We start from the raw sequence: 14,468 nt of genomic DNA, 5'->3' as shown, positions 1-14,468 counted from the left end.
CCAGATGACGCGACCGCGTGACCCACGCGGACGCGTGACAGAGGCCACGCACCAGAAATTACAGAAAACGCTCCCAACGATTTCTGAAGCCTTTTTTGGCCCATATCCAAGTCTAGAAGGCACAGATCAGAGGTTATGAAGTGGGGGAATGCATCCATTCAGGGAGAGTCTCCAATTATTCACTTTTCATGATTTAGATGTAGTTTTTAGAGAGAGGTTCTCTCCTCTCTCTCTTAGGATTAGGATCTAGGATTTTTCTTGCTTTCATGATTGTCCCTTTTTATCAAGTTCAACTTTCCTTTTAATTATTTATTTTCTCAATTTAATTTATGAACTTTCCTATGTTACAGATAATTTTTTTAATTAATGTTATTTGAAGTATTTCAGTTTATTATTGCTCTCTTTTATTTATGTTACTGTTGCTTCTAATCTGAAGACATTTTTATTCCAGTAGATTTACTTTTTCCCTTTTGGCCTTGGTTAAGAAATCAATAACTCAAGAGTTATCAAACTCAACGTGATTGATAATTGTTATCTTTGCTAATTGAATTGAACTTCAATAATTCCAGTCCTTTCTTAGGAATTTACTAGGACTTGAAGATCAGACTAATTAATCCACTTGATCTTCCTTTGATTTAGTAAAGGCTAACTAAGTGGGATTAAGATTCAATTCTCATCTCCATTGATAAGGATAACTAGGATAGGACTTCCAATTTCTCATACCTTGCCAAGAGTTTATTTTACAGTTATTTATTTATTTTACCTGTCATTTAAATTACTTGCTCCTTACTTTCAAAACTCCAATTGACAAATCTTCATAACCAATAATAAGAACATACCCTCCTGTAGTTCCTTGAGAAGACGACCCGAGGTTTAAATACTTCGGTTATAAATTTATTTAGGGGTTTGTTACTTGTGACAACCAAAACGTTTGTACGAAGGGATTTTCTGTTGGCTTAGAAACTATACTTACAACGTGACTATTTTTATAAAATTCTTTACCAGCAAAAATCCTAATGTCAGTGTCTCCCACCAAGCACTTTGGTTTAGAGTCCTAAGTTGGACTTTGCATGGCTTCATTGGTCACTTGAAACTTCTCCAAGGAGGAATATCTCTAACTCCTTGGCATTTTTGGGTTGAGTGTGATAGAGTTTCACCCTATGAACATTGATTTTAAACTTGATCCCATTGATAGGGTGAATCACTTCCACCACTCCATAAGGCTTGACATCCACCACCTTGAATGGACCGTCCCATCTAGATCTCAACTTTTCGGGCATCAATTGCAACCGCGAATTATACACAAGCACTTCATCACCTATCCTAAAGCTCTTCCTCCTAATATTTTGGTCATGGATTGTCTTGGCTTTCTCCTTGTAAAACTGAGCATTCTCATATACTTCTAGCCTAAGACATTCTAATTCCTCCAATTGGAGTTTACGTTCCATTCCTGCTTCCTTCAAGTCCGGATTGCAATTCTTCACTACCCAATAGGATCTATGTTGGATCTCAACTGGAAGATGACAACTCTTCCCAAAAACAATACGAAAAGGACTCATTCTGATTGGGGTTTTGTAAGCGGTCCTATATGCCCAAAGTGCATCTCTCAATCTGGAACTCCAATCCTTCCGTTGTGGGTGGTAGCGCAAATTGCGAATCACACTTTTCACAACTCGTACCACTAACCAGCAAGTGCACTGGGTCGTCCAAGTAATACCTTACGTGAGTAAGGGTCGAATCCCACAGAGATTGTTGGTTTGAAGCAATCTATGGTTATCTTGTAAATCTTAGTCAGGAAGTCAATTATGTTTATCAGTTGAATTATGAATAACCAGTAGAGCATAAATTAAAAGTTACTTGTTGTGTAGTAATGGAGAATATGTTGGAGTTTTTGGAGATGCTTTGTCTTTTGAATCTCTGCTTTCCTCTGTCTTCTGATTCACGCACGCACGTCCTCCTATGGCAAGCTGTGTGTTGGTGGATCACCGTTGTCAATGGCTACCTTCCATCCTTCCAGTGAAAACTACGCTCACGCGCTCTGTCACAGCACGGCTAATCACCGGTTGGTTCTCGATCCGGTTGGAATAGGATTTACTATCCTTTTGCATCTGTCACTAATGCCCAGCCTTCAGGAGTTTGAAGCTCGTCACAGTCATTCAATCCTTGAATCCTACTCGGAATGCCACAGACAAGGCTTAGACTTTCCGGATTCTCGTGAATGCCGCCATCAGTTCTAGCTTATACCACGGAGATTCTGATTAAAGAATCTGAGAGACACTCATTCAATCGGATATAGAACGGAGGTGGTTGTCAAGCACACGTTCGTGGGTTGAGGAAGGTGATGAATGTCACAGATCATCACCTTCATCACAGTTAAGCGCGAATGAACATCTTAGATAGGAACAAGCGTGTTTGAATGGAAAACAGAAATACTTGCATTAATTCATTGAGACACAGCAGAGCTCCTCACCCCCAACAATGGGGTTTAGAGACTCATGCCGTCAGAGAATACAGAGTTTAGATCTGAAATGTCATGAGATACAAAATAAGTCTCTAAAAGTTGTTTAAATACTAAACTAGTAGCCTAGGGTTACAAAATATGAGTGGACTATGATGGATGATGCAGAGACCCACTTCTGGGGCCCACTTGGTGTGCTGGGGCCCACTTGGTGTGTGCTGGGGCTGAGATTTCGTGCAGAGGCCATTTGTGGAGTTGAACGCCAGTTTTTGTGCCAGTTTGGGCGTTCAACTCCAGTTTTTGATCCTTTTCTGGCGCTGGACGCCAGAATTGGGCAGAAGGCTGGCGTTGAACGCCAGTTTACATCGTCAATGCTTGTGCAAAGTATGGACTATTATATATTGATGGAAAGCCCTGGATGTCTACTTTCCAACGCAATTGGAAGCACGCCATTTCGAGTTCTGTAGCTCCAGAAAGTCCACTTTGAGTGCAGGGAGGTCAGAATCCAACAGCATCAGCAGTCCTTTTTCAGCCTGAATCAGATTTTTGCTCAGCTCCTTCAATTTCAGCCAAAAAAATACCTGAAATTACAGAAAAACACACAACTCATAGTAAAGTCTAGAAACATGAATTTTTCCTAAAAACTACTGGAAATAAACTAAAAACTAACTAAAACATACTCAAAACTATATGAAATTATCCCCAAAAAGCGTATAAAATATCCGCTCATCACAACAACAAACTTAAACTGTTGCTTGTCCTCAAGCAACTAGACAAATAAAATAGAAGACTAATAGGTTGAGAAGCAATAATATCTCAGAGTTTTTGATTGAAGCTCAGATCCTAATTAGATGAGCGGGACTAGTAGCTTTTTGCTTCTGAACAGTTTTGGCATCTCACTTTATCCATTGAAGCTCAGAGTGATTGGCATCTATAGGAACTCAGAATTCAGATAGTGTTATTGATTCTCTTAGTTCAGTGTGATGATTCTTGAACACAGCTTCTTTATGAGTCTTGGCCGTGGCCCTAAGCACTTTGTTTTCCAGTATTACTACTGGATACATAAATGCCACAGACACATAACTGGGTGAACCTTTTCAGATTGTGACTCAGCTTTGCTAAAGTCCCCAATTAGAGGTGTCCAGAGTTCTTAAGCATACTCTTCTTTTTGCTTTGGACCTTGACTTTAACCGCTCAGTCTCAAGTTTTCACTTGACACCTTCACGCCACAAGCACATGGTTAGGGACAGCTTGATTTAGCCGCTTAGGCCAGGATTTTATTCCTTTTTGGCCCTCCTATCCACTGATGCTCAAAGCCTTGGGATCCTTTTTATTACCCTTGCCTTTTGGTTTTAAGGGCTTTGGCTTTTTCTGCTTGCTTTCTCTTTTTTCTTTCTCTTTTTTTTTTTTTTCTGCAAGCTTTGTTCTTTGCTGCTTTTTCTTGCTTCAAGAATCATTTTTATGATTTTTCAGATTCTCAATAACATGTCTCATGTTCATCATTCTTTCAAGAGCCAACATATTTAACAGTCTTAAACAACAAATTCAAAAGATATATGCACTGTTCAAGCATTCATTCAGAAGACAGAAAGCATTGCCACCACATTTAACTAATTAGAATTTCTCTTATTAAAACTCGAAATTTTATTGCTTCTTATTTAAAAGATCTACTATTTTATTCATGTTTGCTGATGATGAGAAAAATAAACTATAGCTTAATTGGAGATAAAATCAAAATAGACTAATTACTACTATACGACTCCTAAGGTAAAATTAAAATAAGAACAGTTATCACAGAGTTAAGGCTAAAATTAGAACTCAACAACCTTGAGGTTTGGGAAGTGGATGTTCCTCTAGTCTGTGAGGTGCTTGGTCCTTCAAGAGAGAATTTCTGGCGCTTCAGTTCCTTTAAATCACGCCCTTGCTCCTCTTGGAGTGGGTTGTTTTCCTTTAGGGGCCATGATCTTAGTGATCACGGATAAGCACACCAAACTTAGAGCTTTGCTTGTCCTCAAGCAAAAGAAAAAGAAGGAGATGGGTAGAAGGAGAGCTCCTCCCCACCATCCTGGCGTTTGAACGCCCAAACACTGCTTGTTTTGGGCGTTCAATGCCCAAATGCTGCTATCCTGGGCGTTCAACGCCCAGTTGTTGCCCTTTTCTGGCGTTGAACGCCAGATAGCTATCCTTACTGGCGTTCAGCGCCCACTGGATGCCCATTTTGGGCGCTGAACGCCCAAAATGGCCTTCACTGGTGTTTTCTTGCCAGTAAGCTCCCTATCTCTGTTTTGTGTGTAGATTCCTTCTGTAACCCTGTAAACTTATGCAAATGATTCTTTACCTTAGTGTCAGTGAACTTTATATAAACAAATAAAAATAAAAATAGGGCAAAATGCTTAGAGGATTGTTGCCCCATGGCTGGGTTGCCTCCCAGCAAGCGCTTCTTTATTATCTTTAGCTGGACCTTGCTGAGCTTTTAATCTAGCTTCAGCCTTGAGCATTCTTGCTCAATGTTGCCCTCAAGATAATGCTTGATTCTCTGTCCATTGACAATGAACTTCTTATCAGAATCAATATCTTGAAGCTCCACATAACCATATGGTGATACACTTGTAATCACGTATGGTCCCCTCCACCGGGATTTCAGTTTCCCGGGGAATAGCCTGAGTCTAGAGTTAAACAACAGGACCTTCTGTCCTGGTTCAAAGATTCTAGATGACAGCTTTCTGTCATGCCATTTTTTTTATTTTTCTTTATAAAGCTTGGCATTTTCGAAAGCTGTGAATCTGAATTCCTCTAGCTCATTTAGCTGGAGCAATCGTTTTTCTCCTGCTAATTTGGCATCTAAGTTTAGGAATCTGGTTGCCCAATAGGCCTTATGTTCCAGTTCCACGGGCAAGTGGCATGCCTTACCATACACGAGTTGGTATGGAGAGGTCCCTATAGGGGTCTTGAATGCTGTTCTGTAAGCCCACAGAGCATCATCCAAGCTCCTTGCCCAATCCTTTCTACGGGTATTTACTGTCCGTTCCAGGATTCTCTTTAATTCTCTGTTAGAGACTTCAGCTTGCCCGTTGGTTTGTGGATGATATGGAGTGGCCACTTTGTGGCGAATTCCATACCGAACCATGGCAGAGTAAAGCTGTTATTGCAGAAGTGAGTGCCCCCATCGCTGATTAACACTCTAGGGACACCAAACCTGCTAAAGATATGTTTCTGGAGGAATTTCAGCACTGTTTTAGTATCATTGGAGGGTGTGGCGATAGCCTCAACCCATTTTGATACATAGTCAACTGCCACTAGAATATAAGTGTTTGAGTATGATGGTGGGAAAGGTCCCATGAAGTCAATTCCCCATACATCAAACAACTCTATTTCCAAGATTCCTTGTTGAGGCATGGCGTAACCATGAGGCAGATTACCAGCTCTTTGGCAACTGTCACAATTACGTACAAACTCTCGGGAATCTTTATAGAGTGTGGGCCAATAGAAGCCACATTGGAGGACCTTGGTGGCTGTTCGCTCACCTCCGAAATGGCCTCCATATTGAGATCCGTGGCAATGCCATAGGATTCTCTGTGCTTCCTCTCTGGGGACACACCTACGGATAATTCCGTCTGCACATCTCTTAAAGAGATAAGGTTCATCCCACAAGTAGTACTTTGCATCAGTAACTAATTTCTTCTTTTGTATTCTATTGTACTCCTTGGGTATGAACCTTGCAGCTTTATAGTTTGCAATATCGGCAAACCATGGTGCTTCCTGAATGGCAAATAGATGCTCATCAGGGAACGTCTCAGAGATCTCAAGAAAGGGGAGGGACGTCCCTTTCACTGGCTCTATCCGGGACAGATGATCAGCCACTTGGTTCTCTGTCCCTTTTCTGTCTCTTATTTCTATATCAAACTCTTGCAGAAGCAATACCCATCTGATGAGCCTGGGTTTTGAATCCTGCTTTGTGAGTAGATATTTAAGAGCAGCATTGTCAGTATACACAATCACTTTTGATCCTACTAAGTATGATCTGAACTTGTCAATGGCGTAAACCACTGCAAGTAGTTCTTTTTCTGTGGTTGTATAATTTTTCTGGGCATCATTTAGAGCGCGACTGGCATAATAAATGACATGCAGAAGATTGTCATGCCTCTGTCCCAATACTGCACCAATGGCATGATCACTGGCATCACACATTAACTCAAATGGCAATGTCCAGTCTGGTGCAGAAATGACTGGTGCTGTGACCAGCTTAGCTTTCAGCGTTTCAAACGCCTGCAGGCATGCTGTGTCAAACACAAATGGTGTGTCCGCAGCTAGCAGATTGCTTAGAGGTTTTGCGATTTTTGAAAAATCCTTTATAAACCTCCTATAGAATCCTGCATGCCCCAGAAAGCTTCTGATTGCCTTAACATTGGCAGGTGGTGGTAATTTTTCAATTACCTCTATTTTTGCTTGATCCACCTCTATTCCCTTGTTTGAGATTTTATGCCCAAGAACAATTCCTTCAGTCACCATGAAGTGACACTTTTCCCAGTTTAAAACTAGGTTGGTTTCTTGGCATCTTTTCAGAACAAGTTTCAGGTGATCAAGACAGGAGCTGAATGAGTCTCCATATACTGAGAAGTCATCCATGAAGACTTCCAGAAATTTTTCCACCATGTCAGAGAAAATAGAGAGCATGCATCTCTGGAAGGTTGCAGGTGCATTGCATAGCCCAAAGGGCATCCTTCTATAAGCAAACACTCCGGATGGACATGTGAATGCTGTTTTCTCTTGATCCTGGGGATCTACTGCAATCTGGTTATAGCCTGAGTAGCCATCCAAAAAGTAGTAATAATCATGACCTGCTAGTCTCTCTAGCATCTGGTCTATGAATGATAAAGGAAAATGATCCTTTCTGGTGGCTGTATTGAGCCTTCTGTAGTCAATACACATGCGCCACCCTGTAACTGTTCTTGTAGGAATCAGTTCATTTTTTTCATTATGAATCACTGTCATGCCTCCCTTTTTTGGGACGACTTGAACAGGGCTTACCCAGGGGCTATCAGAAATGGGATAAATAATCCCAGCCTCTAGTAATTTGGTGACCTCTTTCTGCACCACTTCCTTCATGGCTGGATTTAGCCGCCTCTGTGGTTGAACCACTGGTTTGGCATTATCCTCCAGTAGGATTTTGTGCATGCATCTAGCTGGGCTTATGCCCTTAAGGTCACCTATGGACCACCCAAGAGCTGTCTTGTGTGTCCTTAGCACTTGAATAAGTGCTTCCTCTTCCTGTGAATTTAAAGCAGAGCTTATGATCACTGGAAAAGTGTCACCTTCTCCTAGAAATGCATATTTCAAGGATGGTGGCAGTGGCTTGAGCTCTGGTTTAGGAGGTTTTTCCTCTTTCAGAAGAAAGTTCAGAGGCTCTTTCATGTCCCCTGAATCCTCCAAATCAGACTGAACATCTTTAAAGATGTTTTCCAACTCTGATTCGAGACTCTCAGCCATGTTGATCTCTTCTACCAAAGAGTCAATAAGGTCAACTTTCATGCAGTCTGTTAATGTGTCTGGATGCTGCATGGCTTTGACAGCGTTCAACTTGAACTCGTCATCGTTGACTCTCAGGGTTATTTCCCCCTGCTGGACGTCAATGAGGGATTGTCTAGTTGCTAGGAAGGGTCTTCCTAGAATGAGAGTAGCACTCTTGTGCTCCTCCATTTCCAGCACAACAAAGTCAGTGGGAAAGGCGAATGGCCCAACTCTGACAATCATGTCCTCAATCACGCCTGATGGGTATTTAGTGGAACCATCAGCAAGTTGGAGACATATCCGGGTTGGTTTAACTTCTTCAGTTAAGCCAAGCTTCCTGATAGTGGATGCAGGAATTAGGTTGATGCTTGCCCCAAGATCACATAAAGCTGTCTTGGTGCAATCACCTTCTAATATGCATGGTATCAGAAAACTCCCAGGGTCTTTAAGCTTTTCAGGAAAGCTTTTCAGAATGACTGCACTGCATTCTTCAGTGAGGAGAACTCTTTCTGTTTCTCTCCACTCCTTTTTATGACTCAAGATCTCTTTCATGAACTTGGCATAAGAAGGTATTTGCTCAAGTGCCTCTGCAAAAGGAATCTTTATTTCAAGAGTCCTTAGATAATCTGCAAAGCGAGCAAATTGCTTATCCTGCTCCTCTTTCCGGAGTTTTTGAGGATAAGGTATCTTGGCTTTATATTCTTCAACCTTAGTGGTTAAAAAAGCCTTTTTAGAGGGGTTGTTATCAGCACTTGTGTGTGTCTGATCCCTCACTGGCAATTGCGTACCAGAGTTAGAAGCTGGAGTGACGTTAGACGCCAACTCACTGTCTGTTCCTGGCGCCTGAACGCCAGAAATGTGCCCCTGTTGGGCGTTCAACGCCAGATTCTTGCCCATTTCTGGCGTTGAACGCCAATCCTGCCTTGTTTCTGGCGCTGAATGCCAGTTTTGGGCATGGTCTGGGCGTTCAGCGCCAGCCTTCCACCCATTTTCTGGCGTTTTAGTGCCAGAATTATTTTTCCCTGGGCTCTTACTGTCCTCAGGGGAATTTTTGGTGGGTTGCTCATTTCTTGAATTTTTAATGCCTTGAGATGGGGTATTTAATGTTTTCCCACTTCTTAATTGAACTGCTTGGCATTCTTCTGCTATTTGCTTTGATAGCTGCTGCTTTGTTTGCTTAAACTGTTCTTCCATATGTATATTAGCTATCCTTGTCTCCTGTAACCTGTCTTTGAATTCAGCTAGCTGCTTTGTTAGAAAATCTAATTGCTGATTGAATTCAGCAGCTTGTTTTACAGTACTGAATTCAGCAGTTACTGTTTTAACCTCTTCATTCATGGAAGGGTTGCTGCTTAGATACAGATGCTGATTCCTGGCAACTGTAAAAATGAGCTCTTGAGCCTCTTCAATTGTCTTTCTCATATGAATAGATCCACCAGCTGAGTAATCTAAAGACATCTGAGCTCCTTCTGCAAGCCCATAGTAGAAGATGTCTAACTGAACCCACTCTGAAAACATTTCATAGGGGCATTTTCGTAGCATCTCTCTGTATCTCTCCCAGGCATCATAAAGAGATTCATTATCTCCTTGCTTGAAGCCTTGGATGTCCAGCCTTAGCTGTGTCATCCTTTTTGGAGGGAAATATTAATTCAGGAATTTTTCTGTCAGCTGTTTCCATGTTCTTATGCTGGCCTTAGGTTGGTTATTTAACCATCTCTTGGCTTGATCTTTTACAGCAAATGGAAACAGTAATAGTCTGTAGACATCCTGATCTATTTCCTTATCATGTACTGTGTCAGCAATTTGTAAAAATTGTGCCAGAAACTCTGTAGGTTCTTCTTGTGGAAGACCGGAATACTGGCAATTTTGCTGCACCATGATAATGAGCTGAGGATTCAACTCAAAGCTACTAACTCCAATGGAGGGTATGCAGATGCTACTCCCATATGAAGCAGTAGAGGGGTTAGAATATGACCCCAAAGTCCTCCTGGACTGTCCATCTCCACTTATGTCCATGATGGATCTCTATGGATATAACTTGGACTGATTTATCTTTTTATTTATTTTATTTTATAAGAAGTAAATACTTAAATAAAATAAAATAACTAAAAAGAATTTGAAGTTTGAAATAATAAAATTTTTTTTTTCGTAAAAAAAATTTAAAATTAATTAGTTAAAAAAAAAACGAAATTTTTGAAAAACAGGGGAGATATTTTCGAAAATTTGAGAGAGAGAGTTAGTTAGGTAGTTTTGAAAAAGTTAAGAAACAAACAAAAAGTTGGTTAGTTAGTTGAAACAAATTTTGAAAAGATAGGAAGTTAGAAAAGATATTTTGAAAAGATATTTTTGAATTTAGTGAGGAAAGAGAAAAACAATAAGATAGTACAAGATTTAAAATTTTTAGATCTAATGTTCCTTGTTTTTGAAAAATTTGGAGGGAAAACACCAAGGAACACCAAACTTAAAAATTCTAAGATCAAGACACAAGGAAACTCAAGAACACTTTGAAGACTCACAAGAACACAAGAACATGAAGGAAGAACACCAAACTTGAAATTTTTAGAAAACCAAACCAAAATTTTCGAAAATCAAAGGGGAATCAACAAGAAAACACCAAACTTAAAGTTTGGCACAAGATTTAATAAAAAAAAATATTTTTGAAAAAGAAGGTTTTGAAAAGAGTATAAAAGATTCTAACCCAATCAAATTAATGTTGTAGCCAAATGAGTTATGGGACCTTCAAAAATTTTAAGAAAGATTATTTTTGAAAACACCAAACTTAAAGTTTGGCACAGGATTTAATAGAAAAATTATTTTTGAAAAAGGTTTTTTTTTTTTTAAAAATATGATAGCCAATTATCATGAACATAAACATCACGTTCTAAATAACTGAGCTATAAATTTAAAGTATTTTAACAAGGGATAATTAATAAAAGACTCTAAACCAAAAAAAAATAAAAAAAAAAGATTTTTCCTAATCTAAGCAACAAAATAATCCGTCAGTTGTTCAAACACGAACAATCCCCGGCAACGGCGCCAAAAACTTGGTAGCACAAATTGCGAATCACACTTTTCACAACTCGTACCACTAACCAGCAAGTGCACTGGGTCGTCCAAGTAATACCTTACGTGAGTAAGGGTCGAATCCCACAGAGATTGTTGGTTTGAAGCAATCTATGGTTATCTTGTAAATCTTAGTCAGGAAGTCAATTATGTTTATCAGTTGAATTATGAATAACCAGTAGAGCATAAATTAAAAGTTACTTGTTGTGTAGTAATGGAGAATATGTTGGAGTTTTTGGAGATGCTTTGTCTTTTGAATCTCTGCTTTCCTCTGTCTTCTGATTCACGCACGCACGTCCTCCTATGGCAAGCTGTGTGTTGGTGGATCACCGTTGTCAATGGCTACCTTCCATCCTTCCAGTGAAAACTACGCTCACGCGCTCTGTCACAGCACGGCTAATCACCGGTTGGTTCTCGATCCGGTTGGAATAGGATTTACTATCCTTTTGCATCTGTCACTAATGCCCAGCCTTCAGGAGTTTGAAGCTCGTCACAGTCATTCAATCCTTGAATCCTACTCGGAATGCCACAGACAAGGCTTAGACTTTCCGGATTCTCATGAATGCCGCCATCAGTTCTAGCTTATACCACGGAGATTCTGATTAAAGAATCTGAGAGACACTCATTCAATCGGATATAGAACGGAGGTGGTTGTCAAGCACACGTTCGTGGGTTGAGGAAGGTGATGAATGTCACAGATCATCACCTTCATCACAGTTAAGCGCGAATGAACATCTTAGATAGGAACAAGCGTGTTTGAATGGAAAACAGAAATACTTGCATTAATTCATTGAGACATAGCAGAGCTCCTCACCCCCAACAATGGGGTTTAGAGACTCATGCCGTTAGAGAATACAGAGTTTAGATCTGAAATGTCATGAGATACAAAATAAGTCTCTAAAAGTTGTTTAAATACTAAACTAGTAGCCTAGGGTTACAAAATATGAGTAGACTATGATGGATGATGCAGAGACCCACTTCTGGGGCCCACTTGGTGTGCTGGGACCCACTTGGTGTGTGCTGGGGCTGAGATTTCGTGCAGAGGCCATTTGTGGAGTTGAACGCCAGTTTTTGTGCCAGTTTGGGCGTTCAACTCCAGTTTTTGATCCTTTTCTGGCGCTGGACGCCAGAATTGGGCAGAAGGCTGGCGTTGAACGCCAGTTTACGTCGTCAATTCTTGTGCAAAGTATTAACTATTATATATTTCTGGAAAGCCCTGGATGTCTACTTTCCAACACAATTAGAAGCACGCCATTTCGAGTTCTGTAGCTCCAGAAAATCCACTTTGAGTGCAGGGAGGTCAGAATCCAACAGCATCAGCAGTCCTTTTTCAGCCTGAATTAGATTTTTGCTCAGCTCCTTCAATTTCAGCCAGAAAAATACCTGAAATTATAGAAAAACACACAACTCATAGTAAAGTCCAGAAACATGATTTTTTCCTAAAAACTACTGGAAATAAACTAAAAACTAACTAAAACATACTCAAAACTATATGAAATTATCCCCAAAAAGCGTATAAAATATCCGCTCATCAGTGGGTTAACCACTTTCTCCAAGATCCTCTTGATCTCCTTGTCGGACACTTCTGCTTGCCCATTGGTCTGAGGATGATAGGATGTGGAGACTTTGTGGATGACCCCATACTTTTTCATCAACGCCTCAATTTTCCTGTGGTTAAAATGGGTTCCTTGGTCGCTCACGATTGCTCGTGGTGACCCAAATCTACAGATAATGCTATTTTTCATGAATGAGGCGACGGTATTAGCATCATCACTTCGGGTAGGAATTGCTTCCACCCATTTCGAGACGTAATCCACTGCTAAAAAAATATAAACAAACCCATTGGAATTTGGAAATGGCCCCATGAAATCTATGCCCCAAACATAAAAAATCTCACAAAAAATCATCGGTTGTTGAGGCATTTCATCTCTCTGTGAGGTATTTCCAGATTTCTGGCATTGATGACAGGATTTGCAAAATTGGTTGGCATCCCTAAATAAAGTAAGCCACCAGAATCCGTAGTCTAAAACCTTCTTTGCTATTCTTTGTGGGCCGAAACGATCCCCACTCTTAGATGAGTGGAAAAATTGAAGGATAGATTGAAACTCAGATTTCGGCACACACATTCTAATCACTTGGTCAGCCCACACCTCCATAGATGTGGATCATCCCAAATATGATATTTAGCATCGCTTCTCAATTTATCTTTTTGATGCTTTGAAAATTGTGGGAGAAAAATGCGGGCAACCAAGTAATTAGCAATCGGGGCAAACCAAGGGGTACTTTGGGATATTGCTTACAAGGTATCGAAGGAAAATGAGTCATTGATAGAAGTGGGATCTGAAGCTAATCCTTAAAGCCGACTCAAATGGTCTGCTACCAGATTTTGGGTCCTACTTCTATCTCTGATCTCCAAGTCAAATTCTTGCAAGAGTAATATCCACCTAATGAGCCTAGGCTTTGACTCTTTCTTCTTTAGCAAATATTTCAAGGCGGCATGGTCCGAATACACCACTACCTTAGAGCCTAGCAAATAGGGTCGAAACTTATCTAGCACAAAAACAATAGCTAAGAGCTCTTTTTCGGTAGTGGTGTAATTTGACTAGGCCAAATCTAAGGTCTTTGAAGCATAGGCTATAGTGTAAGGAGCTTTACCATCACGCTGTGCTAGCGCAGCACCTACGGCGTGATTTTAGGCATCACACATGTTCTCGAAAGGTTGATCCCAATTTGGGACTCGCACAATAGGAGCTGTGGTTAAAGCTTCCTTCAACTTGTCAAAAGCCTTTTTGAAATCCTCATCAAAAATGAATTCCACATTCTTTTGAAGTTAGCGGGAAAGGGGTAAGGTGACTTGGCTAAAATTCTTGATGAACTGACGGCAAAAACCTGCGTGGCCAAGAAAGGAACGAATCTCCCTCACCGAGGAGGGGTAAGGTAAACTCGAAATGACATTGATCTTAGCCGGGTCTATGAAAATTCCGTCTTTGGATACAATATAACCTAACACTATACCTTGTTTCACCATAAAGTGGCATTTTTCAAAGTTCAATACAAGGTTAGTGTTGGTGCATCTTTCTAGTACCCGAGCTAAGTTCCCTAAACATGCATCAAAGGAGCTACCATAAACACTGAAATCGTCCATGAAAATTTCCATGCAATTTTCCAAAAGTTCTGAGAAAACACTTGTCATGCACCTTTGGAACGTTGCCTGTGCATTGCATAAGCCAAACGACATTCTCTTATACGCAAATGTTCCAAAGGGGAAAGTAAAAGTGGTTTTATCCTTATCCTCAGGAGCTATATGAATCTGGAAGTACCCCGTATATCCATTTAAAAAGAAATAATGGGATTTACCTGCCAAGCGGTCCAACATTTGGTCTATGAACGGCAATGGGTAGTGCTCCTTTTGCGTTTCTTGATTTAGCCAGCGGTAATC

The 14,468-nt window shown here is 40.5% G+C and overlaps 1 protein-coding gene across 1 annotated transcript; it reads right to left on the bottom strand.

Annotated features, from left to right (window-relative positions):
• Nucleotides 1-1,076: 1,076 nt before the first annotated feature.
• Nucleotides 1,077-1,559, bottom strand: LOC107620660 (uncharacterized). Its single transcript, XM_016322792.2, has one exon. The coding sequence runs from the start codon at nucleotides 1,557-1,559 to the stop codon at nucleotides 1,077-1,079; it is 483 nt and encodes a 160-aa protein (XP_016178278.2).
• Nucleotides 1,560-14,468: the final 12,909 nt, after the last annotated feature.

The sequence above is a fragment of the Arachis ipaensis genome, chromosome B10 (genome assembly GCF_059453495.1).
Source record: "Arachis ipaensis isolate K30076 ecotype BB chromosome B10, ASM5945349v1, whole genome shotgun sequence".
Taxonomy (NCBI): Eukaryota; Viridiplantae; Streptophyta; class Magnoliopsida; order Fabales; family Fabaceae; genus Arachis; species Arachis ipaensis.
This window is presented reverse-complemented; position numbering and strand designations above follow the sequence as displayed.

Coding starts and splice junctions, on each gene's coding strand:
- LOC107620660 (XM_016322792.2), bottom strand. CDS start 1,559: ATGAGTCCTTTTCGTATTGTTTTTGGGAAGAGTTGTCATCTTCCAGTT.